The following is a 16,573-nucleotide window of genomic DNA, read 5'->3' as shown; positions in this document are numbered from 1 at the left end:
TGCTTGCTAACTGTACACTGTACTGCATGATTGTAGCATGTTTACTAATGTGTTAGTTGTATTAGCTATGTTGACTGATGTTAGCTAATATGGTGACAACTATGTAGGCTGTGTGTAGTGGTTATGATATGAAGGTTTGGCTTGGAAAGGTTTTTTCGCCTGGTCACAGACAGCTGAAGTATTGTGCACTGAAGCAAAGGGAAAAGGTGAGAGGAGGAGTGCGTAGATGCGAGAAGGAATTAACTAGAGAAGTGATCATGCTGTTTGTATGTGGCTGCTATGAAAGTGAACTGTGTTTGTGTGTGATCAGGGGTGTATTCATTCCACCGATTCTGTTGAAAAACGTTTCTTGAACAGAATTAAGGGAATTAACTGGAATGATATCTTGTCCTATATTGATATGGAAGCTGATAGTCAGGTTTTTCTATCCACAATCCAGACTACAATAAATGGTTTCCTAAAGAAAATCAAATCCAAACCTGGCCAAACGAGCACTCTTCCTTGGCTAAATGGAGAAATCTGGAAACTGATAAAAGAACGAGATCATGCTCTAAAAACAGCCCTAAAGTCCAAATTAGATCATGACAGACGTAGGTTTACCATGTTGAGAAATAAGGTGATGAAAGAAATCAGACAGGCCAAGGCAAACCTTTTTATTGACATAGTTGGTGAAGGAAAGGGAAATTCTATATTGATCTGGGAGAATCTAAAAAAGAGGGAAAGACCATAGTAACACCGCAAAAAGACTAGAAATCATGGTGAATGACAATCTTACACAGGATGCAGTCGAAATGGCAATAGCCTTCAATTACTACTTTATTGACTCTGTCAGGGTACTGACACAGAACCCCTCCACTGGTTTCTTGGGCTCAGGGCTAGTGAATGACACTCAACCTGTCTTCATCATAAGGGAGGTTTCTGAGTAAGAGGTGAACAAGATGATTAGCCCACTAAAGAACATTAAAGCCAAAGATGTGTTTGGGCTGGACTCTACTTTTCCTAAAAACTAGGGGGTGTTTTCCAAGGGTATGGGGGGGTGTTTCCAAGGGTATGCATGTTGGCCATAATAACAAGGGGGGGGGGGGCGTTGCTGGGGCTGTGTTTCTGGACAGGGGCTGTGTTTCTAAGGAAGGCTTTTGATACTGTTAACCATGAGGTTCTTATCACAAAATTGTCCAAGTTCAACTTTTCCCCCGATGCCTTGAGATGGATGCAATCATACCTTGAAGGCAGAACTCAGTGTGTCAGAGTGAGCAATGAGGTCCTAAACGATATCTTAACCGCCATCGATAAGAAACATTACTGTGCAGCCGTATTCATTGATCTGGCCAAGGCTTTCGACTCTGTCAATCACCATATCCTCATCGGCAGACTCGACAGCCTTGGTTTCTCAAATGATTGCCTCGCCTGGTTCACCAACTACTTCTCTGATAGAGTTCAGTGTGTCAAATCGGAGGGTCTGCTGTCCGGACCTCTGGCAGTCTCTATGGGGGTGCCACAGGGTTCAATTCTTGGACCGACTCTCTTCTCTGTATACATCAATGAGGTCGCTCTTGCTGCTGGTGAGTCCCTGATCCACCTCTACGCAGACGACACCATTCTGTATACTTCCGGCCCTTCTTTGGACACTGTGTTAACAACCCTCCAGGCAAGCTTCAATGCCATACAACTCTCCTTCCGTGGCCTCCAATTGCTCTTAAATACAAGTAAAACTAAATGCATGCTCTTCAACCGATCGCTACCTGCACCTACCCGCCTGTCCAACATCACTACTCTGGACGGCTCTGACTTAGAATACGTGGACAACTACAAATACTTAGGTGTCTGGTTAGACTGTAAACTCTCCTTCCAGACCCATATCAAACATCTCCAATCCAAAGTTAAATCTAGAATTGGCTTCCTATTTCGCAACAAAGCATCCTTCACTCATGCTGCCAAACATACCCTTGTAAAACTGACCATCCTACCAATCCTCGACTTTGGCGATGTCATTTACAAAATAGCCTCCAATACCCTACTCAACAAATTGGATGCAGTCTATCACAGTGCAATCCGTTTTATCACCAAAGCCCCATATACTACCCACCATTGCGACCTGTACGCTCTCGTTGGCTGGCCCTCGCTTCATACTCGTCGCCAAACCCACTGGCTCCATGTCATCTACAAGACCCTGCTAGGTAAAGTCCCCCCTTATCTCAGCTCGCTGGTCACCATAGCATCTCCCACCTGTAGCACACGCTCCAGCAGGTATATCTCTCTAGTCACCCCCAAAACCAATTCTTTCTTTGGCCGCCTCTCCTTCCAGTTCTCTGCTGCCAATGACTGGAACGAACTACAAAAATCTCTGAAACTGGAAACACTTATCTCCCTCACTAGCTTTAAGCACCAACTGTCAGAGCAGCTCACAGATTACTGCACCTGTACATAGCCCACCTATAATTTAGCCCAAACAACTACCTCTTTCCCAACTGTATTTAATTTTAATTTATTTATTTATTTTGCTCCTTTGCACCCCATTATTTTTTATTTCTACTTTGCACATTCTTCCATTGCAAAACTACCATTCCAGTATTTTACTTGCTATATTGTATTTACTTTGCCATCATGGCCTTTTTTGCCTTTACCTCCCTTCTCACCTCATTTGCTCACATTGTATATAGACTTGTTTATACTGCATTATTGACTGTATGTTTGTTTTTACTCCATGTGTAACTCTGTGTCGTTTTATCTGTCGAACTGCTTTGCTTTATCTTGGCCAGGTCGCAATTGTAAATGAGAACTTGTTCTCAACTTGCCTACCTGGTTAAATAAAGGTAAAATAAAAAAATTAAATAAATAAAATGAGCTGTCGCCCACTCTTAGCTATGATGTGGGTGTGCCCCAAGGGTCAATACTGGGGACCCTCCTGTTCAGCCTGTACATTAATGATCTGCCTTCTGTCTGTACTGGGTCTGAAGTTCAAATGTATGCAGATGATACAGTGATATGTGTGCATGCAAAGAGCAAACAACAAGCTGCACAAGAACTCACTTCTGTAATAGTCCAGGTTACAAAGTGGCTCAGTGACTCATGTTTGCATCTCAATGTGAAAAAAACTGTCTGCATGTTCTTCACAAAGAGAGCAACTGATGCTACTGAGCAAGATGTATATGTGTCAGGGGAGATACTCCAGGTGGTATCTGATTTTAAGTACCTTGGCATCGTACTTGATTCCAACCTCTCTTTTAAAAAGCAGGTGAAAAAGGTCATTCAAATAACCAAATTCAACCTAGCTAATTTCCAATTTATATGAAATTGTTTGACTACAGAGGTAGCAAAACTGTACTTCAAATCTATGATACTCCCTCGCTTAACATACTGCTTGACTAGTTGGGCCTAAGCTTGCTGTACAGCATTAAAACCCATTCAGTCTGTCTACAAACAGACTCTCAAAGTGGTTGATAGGAAGCCCAATAGCCATCATCACTGTTACATCCTCAGGAGCTCTTAAGTAGGAAAATGATTGTGCAATACACCGACACATGTCTTGTATTCAAGATCCTAAATGGCCTGGCTCCCCCTCCACTCAGTACTTTTGTTAAACAGAAAACCCAAACATATAGCAGCAGATCCACAAGGTCTGCCATGAGAGGTGACTGTATAGTTCCCTTAAGGAAAAGCACCTTTAGTCAGTCTGCTTTCTCTGTGAGAGCTTCACATGTTTGGAATATACTGCCATCAGACACACATACTGTAACTGCACCACCTATCACACTCTCACAAAAAACATGAAGACATGGCTAAAGGCCAATCAGATTTGTGAACATAATCCCTAGTTGTGTATTGCCGCTTTCCATGTTGTCTGTAGCTTGTGAGGTTTGGAAACATTTTGTTGCCTTTATATATTTTGTCTTGTTGCTTTTTGTGCTATGTTTCTCTGTCTGCATGCTACGTCTTGCTTGTCCTATGTTGCTCTGTCTGTATTCTACGTCTTGCTTGTCCTATGTTGCTCTGTCTGCATTCTACGTCTTGCTTGTTCTATGTTTCTCTGTCTGCATGCTACGTCTTGCTTGTCCTATGTTGCTCTGTCTGTATTCTACGTCTTGCTTGTCCTATGTTGCTCTGCGTGTGCTCACTGCTCAATGATTGTCTGTATTGTTATTGTAATTGTTTTTAATAACCTGCCCAGGGACTGCGGTTGAAAATTAGCTGGCTGGCTAAAACCAGCACTTTTACTGAAACGTTAATTAATGTGCAATGTCCCTGTAAAAAAACAAAAACAAACTCAAACACAAACTCAAGTAAACGGAACAAAACGGGAATAAACATACCTGAATTCGTCCAATAGAATCCTCTCATTTGAAATTTTGGACTAATAATTACATCCTAGATCAGCTAGATCACGTGTCAAACTCATTCCACAGAGGGCCAAGTGTCTACAGGTTTACGCTCCACCCTTGTACTTGATTGATGAATTAAGGTCACTAATTAGTCATTTAATTTGCAAATAAATGTATAAAAAATCCTACAATGTGATTTTTTCTTCTAATTTTGTCTGTCATAGTTGAAGTGTACCTATGATGACATAGCCATATCTAAAATTCAAAATCAAATGGCAATGACCTCCAAATAAGGGGTTAAGTACTTTCCCTGACAAATCCTTCCTCTGTAGTTTCCAGATTTCAGCTGTTTTGTGGCTTATCCAGTAGGGAACCAGGAGGATTGTTCCCCTTATGTTTATGTTGATGCATCTCATCTTCTCAGATCTCTCTCTCTCTTTCTCTCTCTCACACACGCAATAATCACCTTATTATAGTTATGGGCATACTGTGAATAGCCTATGAAGCTAGCAGCTTGTGTGTTCCTTACATTGACTGATATAGAAAAATTGTCAGATAAGATAGTAGAGGGATGGGATTAGGGACAGAGGAAGGATTTACTGTATCTCAGTGGACGACTGCTGCTGCTGCTGTATCAGACTGTTGTTCTGCCTCTGCCCGCCTCTGCTATCTTGAATTTCCACTGGTTCTGTTATAGTGGAATGATTCATTTTTGTCTTTGATACGAAACATAAGAGAACCCATCAATCCTACAAGTATTGGATAACGTGAGTCTTTTCTAATGCTTTGGACAAACAGATTAACTTATTGTAAATGATTATTGTCTGTGGTGGAAAATTGCTGTTATATTGTTTATCCAGTGTATCTAGCCATTTAACTAAAGTCATACTGTATAATGTGCCAATGAGACTTGCTGCCAGAAGACGTCCCCTTTGTCTACGTGACTGACTCATGGTTATGGATTTATAGCCAAATGCTGAACTAAGATGTGAGAGACGAGCAAGACAAATGGTTTCATTTGTCACTAACTGGTCTTTTGACCAATCAGATCTGATCTTTTGCCAATAATTGGTCAAAATATCAGAATTGGGCTCCCTAACAGGCTTAAACATCAGTAGAAATCCAGAAGCACGGAACCAAGTCCCCTAACTGCTCCATATTCAACTCGGAGCTCTTAAAATCAAAGTCTGCAGCTGCTTATACTATAGACCTATTATTAGGTTTATAGTATATACATTTTCATTTTCAAAAAGCTATTCTAAATAGGATTCTGAGACAGCTGGAGGTAAAACACCATTTTTGAAACCTCTCGGATTAGTTACTGAGGAATTGATCTGTTGTTGTGGAATAATGGTATGTACAGGGTTTAATGCATCTCTTGTTGTCATACTTCAGTCCTCCAGACAGGGATATAGGGCTCAGTACTGCAGAAGTTCAGTGTTATAGCTCAATTTAAATGTAAAGATAATTTTGAATTGAGCCCACATATGCAGCGTTTACTGCATATGAAGGCATCTCCGCGAACACGGGAGCATTATCTTTACATTTCAATCACACTATAGCACTAAACATCCACAATATGGATTGAGTCGAGCCCATAATGTAAACCATCACTGTATGCTAAACAAATCAATGAGGTCAAATACTGGTTTTCACCTCATGACATATTTGATATGATGTCATAATATGACACATTATTATAAATTCTAGTTAGAGTTGTCTGTGAATTGCACCATAGACCCATAGCACTGTACATGCACTTAGCTGTATTGGTGTGAATCAATAATGATGTGAAATGGTCAAGTCATTAGCTTTAATTCATGCCAACCAAAAAAAACATAGCATCCACATAATTATTGTAACATTGATTTCAAATGTTGGATGACTGAAGAACAACTACAGTACAGAATAGCAGGGACATATTCATTCATCCTCAATTGGACATTACTAATTCATCCCCATTTGACATGATCAACACTTAAATCACAAAATATCTACTAATAATCATTAACAATATGTGAATTACCTTCAGTTTCATTAAGATTCTCAGACTTGTATTCTATCCATAAGTGATTACTCTCATACTAACAGGGATAAACTATTCAAAAAATACAATGTGGGTTTGTTTTGTTCTGCACACATAATGTTGGTTGCATATTTTTTTTCCACCACAGAAAACAAATACTCCCATAAACAATAATCCCATAAATAATGCTGGATAATTAATGTTGATGGCATTGATTTGTTTAAGCTGAGGGATAGCAGTGCAGGTTCAGCCCTTGGAATTGATATTTCAATAATATTAAAGATTTAATATAGCATATTAAAGATCCACTCCAAATGTTTAAACATTTCCTGTTGAAAAACAATATCCCACATATGAACACAGTAATGTAGACACACGTAAGGGTCGAAAAATGTGTTTTGAGCAAAATAGTGTTCGTAAGGGTATAAAATGTGTTTTGAGCAAAATAGTGTTTTTCAGATACATGTGCAAACATCATTAAGTCTTATGGCGCCTTCTGATGTCATCGGCCTCCCCCCTTGCTTACGGGAACAATAGAGGAGCAATAGAGAACAAAAGAAGAACCCCCCCCCCCCCTCCATTTGTACCATGTAATGAGGATATCTGGACCACCTATTGAGATGTGCCTTTGTTGAGTAAATCAGGTGATAAACGAGATGAATCGGAAACTGGAGTGCGACATTAAATATGATTACATTATTAATATTACAAATGTAGTAAAGTGACTGAAAACCTACCATGTTATCCGTCCACATACTTATCCATCCATATCCATAGCATCGGCAAAAAATATAGCTCCATTCACAACTAAAGTGCATGAGTGACATACAGTAAGTATAAATACGATATCCAATTCAGGGTTGGGTGTGAACCAACCGATCTGTGACAACATTATATCTAAGAAGCACATTGGAAATCACTGTAGTGGTACTTTGTTATTTTACCTTTTTTTTATGAGCTAGGGTTCAACATTGCACAATACAACAGGTAGAACAATTGGACACTGGTAAACTCTACCTCTGTAGTTAGTAATCTGCTGTTATTTTAGTAGGAATGTGAGTACTGAATGACCATATTGAATGATCAATATGTATACACATTTGAGGTAACTAACAAAGTACATCATGGAATGCTAAAGCAATGTGGTATCAATTAGCTTACTCGTAAACAATGTCTATTTCGAGGCTAGTAACAAAGTAGCATTGGGAAATCATTCAAATTCATGCAAATATTTTTGTTCTTGTACATCTATTTCTACATCTAAACTCATACAAGACATGTCAATGTATCGAAAGATGCACAGCAAAAAAATACTTATTATAATGATATGGATTTCAATAACACAATAGTTATTGCAATATTTCAAAACGCTTTCTCTCTAACGCATTATGTTTTCGGACTGATTTAACTGAACAGGCATAGTTAAGTCGTGCATAAGTTCATCTCAAATTATGACAATACAGCAAACACACAGCATATTGTCTAGGAAATAGTCATTAGTATGCTGCGGTAAACAAAGGAAGCAAAGCATATCAGTAGAAACAGTCAACTGTAAGAATAAAACACTTTCTCCTCCTCTTATTGTTTTGAATATCATGGTTTCAATGGGAACTTTACTTCTGTCAGTTGTTATTCATAATCCACCAAGATGCTGAAAAAAACAAATTAACCAAATAAATAGACTGGTCGTTTACATAAGAGCATCATATTTCTAATCTATTGACAACAATATACTGTATGAACATCAAAAAACGGTATGCATTACCACATCCTCTCCAGTGGGTTTGAGTCTTTGTCCCTCTGAGCTCCCAGAGGCATTCCTTATCTCTCCTTTCACCCATCCCTTCCTCATCAACTCCCAAAAATCCATCCCCCACATGACACTTACCTGGGAGGAGCATGGTGGCAACCATTTCAGGGTCCTCCAGTACGTCAATGATACAGCGCTGGAATGTCTTGCTGATGGGGGACTGCAGGTAACTGTAGGAGGAAGGGATGGAGAGTGGGGACAGAGGAGTCAATGGGTGGCCCTGGACTGTCAGTGCTTTGTCATACCGCCAATATGGCTTTGTAGAATGTCTTTAAGTCCAACAGCATTGCAACATCCCATCTTAATCAAGGCATTTTGTAGGAAAACTGAATTTGGAAGACTTCTGAATGGCTATATCTGGGTGCAAATCCATTTTCATTCAGTCAATTCATTTGAAACTGTTGGGACTACCCTCTTAGAAAAAAGGGTTTCTTCGGCTGTCCCCATAGGGAGAACCCTTTTTGGTTCAAGGTAGAACCCTCTGTGGAAAGGGTTCTACATTGAACCCAGAACCAAAATGGTTCTTCCTAGAACCAAAAAGGGTTATTCAAAGGGTTCTTCTATGGGGACAGCCAAAATAAACATTTTTTTCTATTGATGTACCTCATCCAGGAGAGACGGTCTTGCCAGAACTCGTACATGATGAACCAGGATCTCTCTGGAAGAGTCTGGACAGACACACTGTGGGATAAGGAAGTCACAAGTATATTGCTAATGAAATTGGCATTTTGATGACAAACATTTGTAGTTCCCTGTAGTAGTGCCATAGTTCCTTGTAGTAGGGTATGTACTCTTTATCACAAAAGTCTGAACTATTGTCACCTATATGACAGTATTGCAAAACAATAGTTATGATGGAAAGAAAGTCCCTTTTTAGTATTGAAATACAGCCAAAGTGTGTTCACAAAATCCAGAGTAGCTACAGGATTAGGGTGATTAGCCAGGAAAAGCGGCTATATTCACAATAGGTAAAATCCTAATTGAAAACAATGGGCAATGTATTCAATGTAGAAGAGAGACCTACTGCAGATTGTTACTCTGGCAGGCTGTGGCTTCTGTGTAGATCTTCAGAGCCTGCTGGAACTCCTCTGCGTCTTTGTCCTTCACAGACATCTGTCTCTGCACCAGCAGGATGTTCTGTTGAGAAGGAAAGAGGGGAAAATGGTTCAGGCCAGTGGCATCTGGGTTATGTTCATTGGGCACCAGTGTTAAGGGAATTTTTATCAATGATGACTAATTATGTATACATTTCAATCAGGACTGACTAATCAGAATACTAGTGTGTTACTGTATATGTACTAAACCGAATACTATTATGTTACTGTATATGTACTAATCAGAATACTATTCTGTATATGTATGAGTTTTCTTTCTTGATCCCAGTACTGAAAATAATGTGTGTGTGAATGTGGTCAAAAGTTAGAACAATGACTGTCTGTTCCTTGGTACAAATCTTCAGACTGCTATTTGAATGCTTTTCTACTCGAGAAGGCCTTGAGTCATAAATTATATTAAATTGGTAGGGAGGCGGGGGAAGGCTGGAGAGACAGCCTTTGTACTGGAACGGAGATGGCACGGATTGGGGCTGGAACTAAGGACGTCATTTTCAGTTTATAACCTGTGGTAAACCTGTATTGTGACAGTACTCTCTTGAATAAAGGCTGTTACTTGACTTTAAGACCGGGCTCTGTCCAGTCCTATAAAATAAGGGTCTTACAAATTCTTATGAATTGACAGAGTGTTTAATTTTAATTGGGAATTAAAACAGAGGAATTAAATTCCTTCAACAACCAGACAGAAGAAAACCTGGTCTGGTGCAATAAGACACTCGTTCTCTGTTGCATGCTCTAATAAACACGATCCTCTACTACTGTAAGTATTAGAGGGACATGGGTAAGAGAAAAGCAGCCAACACTGGGGATCTGGAGGACCACAGTAGTGCATTGGTTTTGTCATTCTAGTATTTTTTTAAAGACAACTTAACAATGCGGTAGCAGATAATTATATAGGTTGACAGATACAGTAGATGTATCACACCATGTTAAGTAATTGAAATCTAGGGTACACCTTTTGATAGACATTGAAACCTTACTTTTCCAAATCTAAAAGGAAGTGGCCATCCGAGTTGGACTCACCGAGTTATATGTTCCGGCTAAAGTGTCCTCTTTGAGTGGTTCCAGATGTGGACTCTGCAAATGGAGGCATGAATATTTCAGTCAGTCCTGAAAAAAAATGCTGTAACAACAGAACGAGCCTGACCAAATCAAGCTCAAGTATGAACTTCTAGTAACAGTACGTCACAGAGCATTGCCTTTGATATGAAATGGATTGATATACTGTTTGTATATTATATTTCCCTAAAGCGAGAAACAGACCCTAAGCAAACTGACAATTTGGAGCATAGCAGTGTTGCAATGTCGTTTTTCATCACAAAATGGGCGGCTCCTTTTAGTACAATGGGCGGCTCCTACGGCGCTTGCTACGCAGAATTTCTCTGCTCAAATATTGAAATGTAACATATCATTCCTTACGCTACCGTGGGTACAGTGTTATGTAGGCAATGATGCTCAGCCAAACCTGCCTGGTTCCTTGATCTGAACTATAGGCTATGTGTAAAATAAGCAGTCTCTTCTGCCTTGATAACCAAATATAATCTTGGAGTGTTTAAACAATCAACCAATCAATATTGTAGCCTTATTATAATCATCCCAAAAGGTATTTTGTTTCGAAGTAATAACTATGTGATTCTAGGCTATTTTGAAACGGTAAAAATTGCTGCTAGCCATGAGCAAAAATTATGACATTCTATTTTTAACTGATATGGGAGCGAATACATTGAAGCAGCATGTCAAACTGGGATAATTATAGTATGTTACACCGGTAAGTATAAGAATACTTGCCAGGGCATATTATTTCATTATAAATCTGATTATTTCACATGGGGAAGATGTGAGAAGCTAAAAGGCTAGCATGCTTGATGTTTTTAGGCAGCTAGCTAGCAAGCTGCTAGTCGAGTAGCCTACAGCCAACTGGCAGGCATAAAACAAGGTAATGTCAAACAAACCTAAAATGTCATACATGCAGCATTTACTCAAATATGCAATTGATTATTTGAAATTAGGTAACAGTGGTGATGATGTTTTCAACATGATTCTTCGCTTTAACCACAAATGGGAAGACAACAAGAAAATTGCTGCTATATAGCCTTGTGATTGTTGCTATTCGGGGGTCTAGAAATGCATGGACTGCACAAGCGCACAGGCGCTTACTTGTACGGAGCTTGTATCGGCCTTTAGCAGGTTGAATTGAGCTTTGAGAGCTTGGGAAATAAGATGAGAATTTGCCAGTTATCACTTTAGCTGGTTGTCATTGTCTATCAAATATTAGTATTTCCCAACAGGAGGGGCGATGTTGTGACTTAAGCTAATTGTCGACTAAGCATAAATGAGTCAGTGGGCGCTGATCAGAGACGGTAGTGTTTGACTAGAGACTCACAACACATCATTAAGACTAAATGGAATGATCTATGTATAACAACTTAATCTCGTACTCATACTCCAGCTAACGACCACTGAACCTTGCTAAAAATGTTTTCAGAATACTCAGAAATCTCAAGAGGAAAAATTCAAATAAAGAATGATTCAAGGGTTTTTCTTTATTTTTACTATTTTCTACATTCTACAGTCTTGAAGGAGTTCCCACATATGCTGAGCACTTGTTGGCTGCTTTTCCTTCACTCTGCGGTCCAACTCATCCCAAACCATCTCTATTGGGTTGAGGTCGGGTGATTGTGGAGGCCAGATCAACTGATGCAGCACTCCATCACTCTCCTTCTATGTCAAATAGCCCTTACACGGCCTCCTGAATATTGTTCCTCATACTCCAGCTAACAAATAGTGAACTTCGTACCCCATACTCCAGCTAACAAATAGTGAGCTTAGTTCCCCATACCCCAGCTAAAAAATAGTGAACTTCCTTCCCCATACTCCAGCTCAGAAATAGTGAACTCCCTTCCCCATAATCCAGCTAACAAATAGTGAACTTTGTATCACATACTACAGCTAACCACTGAACCTCATACCTCATACTCCAGCTTGTCTATCAGCTGCTGCAGGCGGTTGACCTGGGAGCTCCAGTGGTGGTTGTCTGGCTCCACACTGACACCTTAACCAAGGAAACAGAATGTCAGATCACCACTACACACATGGCTTGTGTCATGAAGTGAAAAATAACTGATCCGGGGTGAATTTCCCCCAAAAATGAAGATAATCTTAACCAATAAGATCATTGCTTGTTCAATGCCTACCAATGCACTTAAGATGCTCTAAGTGCTGAAGGTGATCTTTATGTTTTCGGGGAACCTAACCTTTGGTCAATGTGGCAAACAATAAAATCGTATAATTTCATATTTCAAAACGGCACTAAATATATTTTCCTAAATTGCCATAGGCCTATAGGCCATATGCGTAATTGCAATCAAAGACATGTTGCTACCTTTAAATTGAAACAGACCCTTAGAATGAGGCAAAACACAGGTGTCAATGTGTACCTGTAGTGAGCATGCCAGAGTAAGGGTCTGTGGGAGAGAGACACAGGTTCTTTTGGATGCGACGGCCTGGACGTTTGGCAATTTTCTGGAGGGAAAGATCCTCTGGTTTCTTTATCATCTTCCTGCAGTGGACACAATCATCATCAACGTCATCTTAACATTGTTATCATCATCAACAGCAGTATCATCCTTATCATTGTTACTAGCTAGGTTACTATCCAATTGGCAACAGATTTTCATGCGAATATTAACAAATCTGCATTAAAAACAATATGCACATTTTCCCACCAGATATGTATTTCCATCATATTGACTTGGGTCAAAAGGCTGTCTGTGATGACGTAGTGCACATAATAACTTTTGCGGTTAAATTCCCATGTACCAAATAAAAGATACAAGCTAAATGGGTTTCCAATGCATTTTCAACACTAATGATGGTTTTGTCACAACAACAGTTGCATTATATAGCGAATGTGCCCACTCTGGTCTTGGCACGTGCCAACCGCTCGCCGATACAGTGCGGGTATAGCCTACATGATGAGAATATTATGGACAAAAGAGAAAGATTATTTTTATTTGTCAAACGGCAGCCAAACGTTGATCATCACGTCACCAGAATAAGACCCTTAATATCTTATTGGAAAGGAGCATCAAGCTCCCTTTGAAGTTCATAATTTATTTAATCTGTAGCCTAAACTGCATGCTTTGTGTGGGAGGACCACACAACATATCAAATTTACTTTGAAATTATGGTTATTATATCAATATTTGCACATAAAAGCATTTACATTTTCATTTCTCACATAATTCGATTTACAGGAAAAAAAATCCTGGAGTTGCAAACTCCAAAGCTTGCGCTATGCTTTACCAACTGAAATACAGTAGCAGTGCACAGTGAGAGAGTGATTAAGGGAGAACGCAGAGTATCATAGATAGTCGTTGCGGTGCTACTCTACCTGCCAGTGCAGCTCTGCTCATCCACGGCCTCCATAGCGCAGTCTAATGACGACTGCAGGGACTGCAGCTGGGTGTTGGTCTCTCGCAGAAGGAAACGTGTCACAAACTGTCCCAACACCGATGAGCCCTGGTACTCCTGTACAGGGAGGGGGTGAGGGGTGGAGGTAAGAAAGGGAAGAGAAAGGGAAAGGGAGGGTGGAGGGTGGAGGGAAGAAAGCTTCAATGAAACAAATCCTATTCAATGGTCATTTCAATGATTATTAATAATAATAATAAATATATACACATTCTTCCTTGCAGATTTTCTCAAGCTCTGTTGGATAGGTAGCGTCACTGCACAGCTTTTTTCAAGTCTCTCAAGAAATGTTAGTTCAGGTTCAAGTCCGGGCTCTGGCTGGACCACTCAAGGATATTCAAAGATTTGTCCCGAAGCCACTTTTGCGTTGCTTAGGGTCGTTGTCCTGTTGGGAGGTGAACCTTCGCCCCAGTCTTAGGTCCTGAGTGCTCTGGAGCAGGTTTTCATCAAGGATCTCTTTGTACTTTGCTCCATTCATCTTTCCCTCAATCCTGACTAGTCTCCCAGTCACTGTTGCTGAAAAACATCCCCACAGTATGATGCTGCTACCACCATGCTTCACCTTAGGGATGATGCCAGGTTTCCTCCAGGTTTCCTCCAACTCCAAGTGGTTTGTCATGTGCCTTTTACTGAGGAGTAGCTTCTGTCTGGCCACTCTACCATAAAGGCCTGATTGGTGGAGTGCTGCAGATATGGGTGTCCTTCTGGAAGGCTCTCCCATCAGTACAGAGGAACTCTGGAGCTCTTTCGGAGTGACCATCGGTTCTTGGTCATCTCCCTGACGAAGGCCCTTCTCCCCCGATTGCTCAGTTAGGCCGGGCGGCCAGCTCTAGGAAAATCTTGAGAAGCAACCCCACACATGAATGGTCTCAGGATGCTTTATTGTTGGCATGACACAGGACTGATGGTAGCGCTCACCTTGTCTTCTCCGGACACGCTTTTTTCCAGATTCCTCAAACAATTCATTAGGATTCATTAGAGAAAATGACTTTACCCCAGTCCTCAGCAGTCCAATCCCTGTACCTTTTGCAGAATATCAGTCTGTCCCTGATGTTTTTCCTGGAGAGAAGTAGCTTCTTTGCTGCCCTTCTTGACACCAGACCATCCTCCAAAAGTCTTTGCCTAACTGTGTTTGAAAATGCACTCACACCTGCCTGCTGCCATTCCTGAGCAAGCTCTGTACTGGTGGTGCCCCGATCCCGCAGCTGAATCAACTTTAGGAGACGGTCCTGGCGCTTGCTGGACTTTCTTGGGTGCCCTGAAGCCTTCTTCACAACAATTGAACCGCTCTCCTTGAAGTTCTTGATGATCCGATAAATGGTTGTTTTAGGTGCAATCTTACTGGCAGCAATATCCTTGCCCGTGAAGCCCTTTTTGTGCAAAACAATGATGACGGCACGTGTTTCCTTGCAGGTAACCATGATTGACAGAGGAAGAACAATGATTCCAAGCACCACCCTCCTTTTGAAGATGTTAGTCTGTTATTCGAACTCAATCAGCATGACATCACACCTGTGTTAATGAGAGAATCACTGACATGATGTCAGCTGGGCCTTTTGTGGCAGGGCTGAAATGCAGTGGAAATGTTTTTGGGGGGATTCAGAACATTTTCATGGCAAAAAGGGACTTTGCAATTAATTGCAATTCATCTGATCACTCTTCATAACATTCTGGAGTATATGCAAATGTACATCATACAAACTGAGGCAGCAGACTTTGTGAAAATTAATATTTGTGTCATTCTAAAAACTTTTGGCCACGACTGTACAGTTGAAGTCGGAAGTTTACATACACTTAGGTTGGAGTCATTAAAACTCTTTTTTTCAACCACTCCACAAATGTCTTGTTAGTTGGCAAGTCGGTTAGGACATCTACTTTGTGAAATGACACAAGTACTTTTTCCAATAATTGTTTACAGACAGATTATTTCACTTATAATTCACTGTATCACAATTCCAGTGGGTCAGAAATGTGCATACACTAAGTTGACTGTGTCTTTAAACAGCTTGGAAAATTCCAGGAAATGATGTCATGGCTTCAGAAGCTTCTGATAGTCTAATTGACATAATTTGAATCAATTGGAGGTGTACCTGTGGATGTATTTCAAGGCCTACCTTCAAACTCAATGCTTCTTTGCTTGACATCCTTGGAAAATCTAAATAAATCAGCCAAGACCTCAGAATAAAAATTGTAGACCTCCACAAGTCTGGTTCACCCTTAGGAGCAATTTCCAAACGCCTGAAGGTACCACGTTCATCTGTACAAACAATAGTACGCAAATATAAAAACCATGGGTCCACACAGCCGTGCAAATCAATCCCAGAACGACAGCAAAGGACCCTGTGAAGATGCTGGAGGAAACAGGTACAAAAGTATCTATATCCACAGTAAAACGAGTACTATATTGACATAAACTGAAAGGCCGCTCAGCAAGGAAGAAGCCTCTGCGCCAAAACTGCCATAAAACAAAGTCAGACTACGGTTTGCAACTGCACACGGGGACAAAGATCATACTTTTTGGAGAAATGTCCTCTGGTTTGATGAAACAAAAATAGAATTGTTTGGCCATAATGACCATCGTTATGTTTGGATGAAAAAGGGGAGGCTTGCAAGCCAAAGAACACCATCCCAACCGTGAATCCCAACCGCTACAGCAGGAAAATAGCCCTGCAGCAACAGGAAATTTGTTACATTTTTTTGGAGATTAATACACTTTTCGTCAGGGCAAATCAAGTCTGACAAAGTGGAAATTGCAAACTTTGCAAGCCTTTTTAAACCTTGAATACATTATTTTGCATTCACTTCTGACAGCACTATCTGACAGCACTATCTGGAA

General features: G+C 40.4%; 1 protein-coding gene across 1 annotated transcript in view; it reads right to left on the bottom strand.

Annotated features, from left to right (window-relative positions):
• Positions 1–6,118: 6,118 nt before the first annotated feature.
• The window catches only part of LOC109907946 (N-terminal EF-hand calcium-binding protein 1), a 34,035-nt gene continuing 23,580 nt past the window's right edge, over positions 6,119–16,573 (bottom strand). Inside the window, exons 6-13 of the mRNA XM_020506257.2 lie at positions 13,661–13,797; positions 12,705–12,826; positions 12,237–12,319; positions 10,291–10,344; positions 9,180–9,292; positions 8,759–8,836; positions 8,234–8,325; positions 6,119–7,996 (exon numbers count right to left, since the gene is read on the bottom strand). Coding sequence (XP_020361846.1) covers positions 7,968–7,996; positions 8,234–8,325; positions 8,759–8,836; positions 9,180–9,292; positions 10,291–10,344; positions 12,237–12,319; positions 12,705–12,826; positions 13,661–13,797 — 708 coding nt within the window. The 3' untranslated portion in view covers positions 6,119–7,967. The remainder of the gene's footprint in view (positions 7,997–8,233; positions 8,326–8,758; positions 8,837–9,179; positions 9,293–10,290; positions 10,345–12,236; positions 12,320–12,704; positions 12,827–13,660; positions 13,798–16,573) is intronic.

The sequence above is a fragment of the Oncorhynchus kisutch genome, linkage group LG17 (assembly GCF_002021735.2).
Source record: "Oncorhynchus kisutch isolate 150728-3 linkage group LG17, Okis_V2, whole genome shotgun sequence".
NCBI classification, from domain to species: Eukaryota; Metazoa; Chordata; class Actinopteri; order Salmoniformes; family Salmonidae; genus Oncorhynchus; species Oncorhynchus kisutch.
The sequence above is the reverse complement of the archived record's forward strand: the minus strand, read 5'-3'. Positions and strand labels throughout refer to the sequence as shown.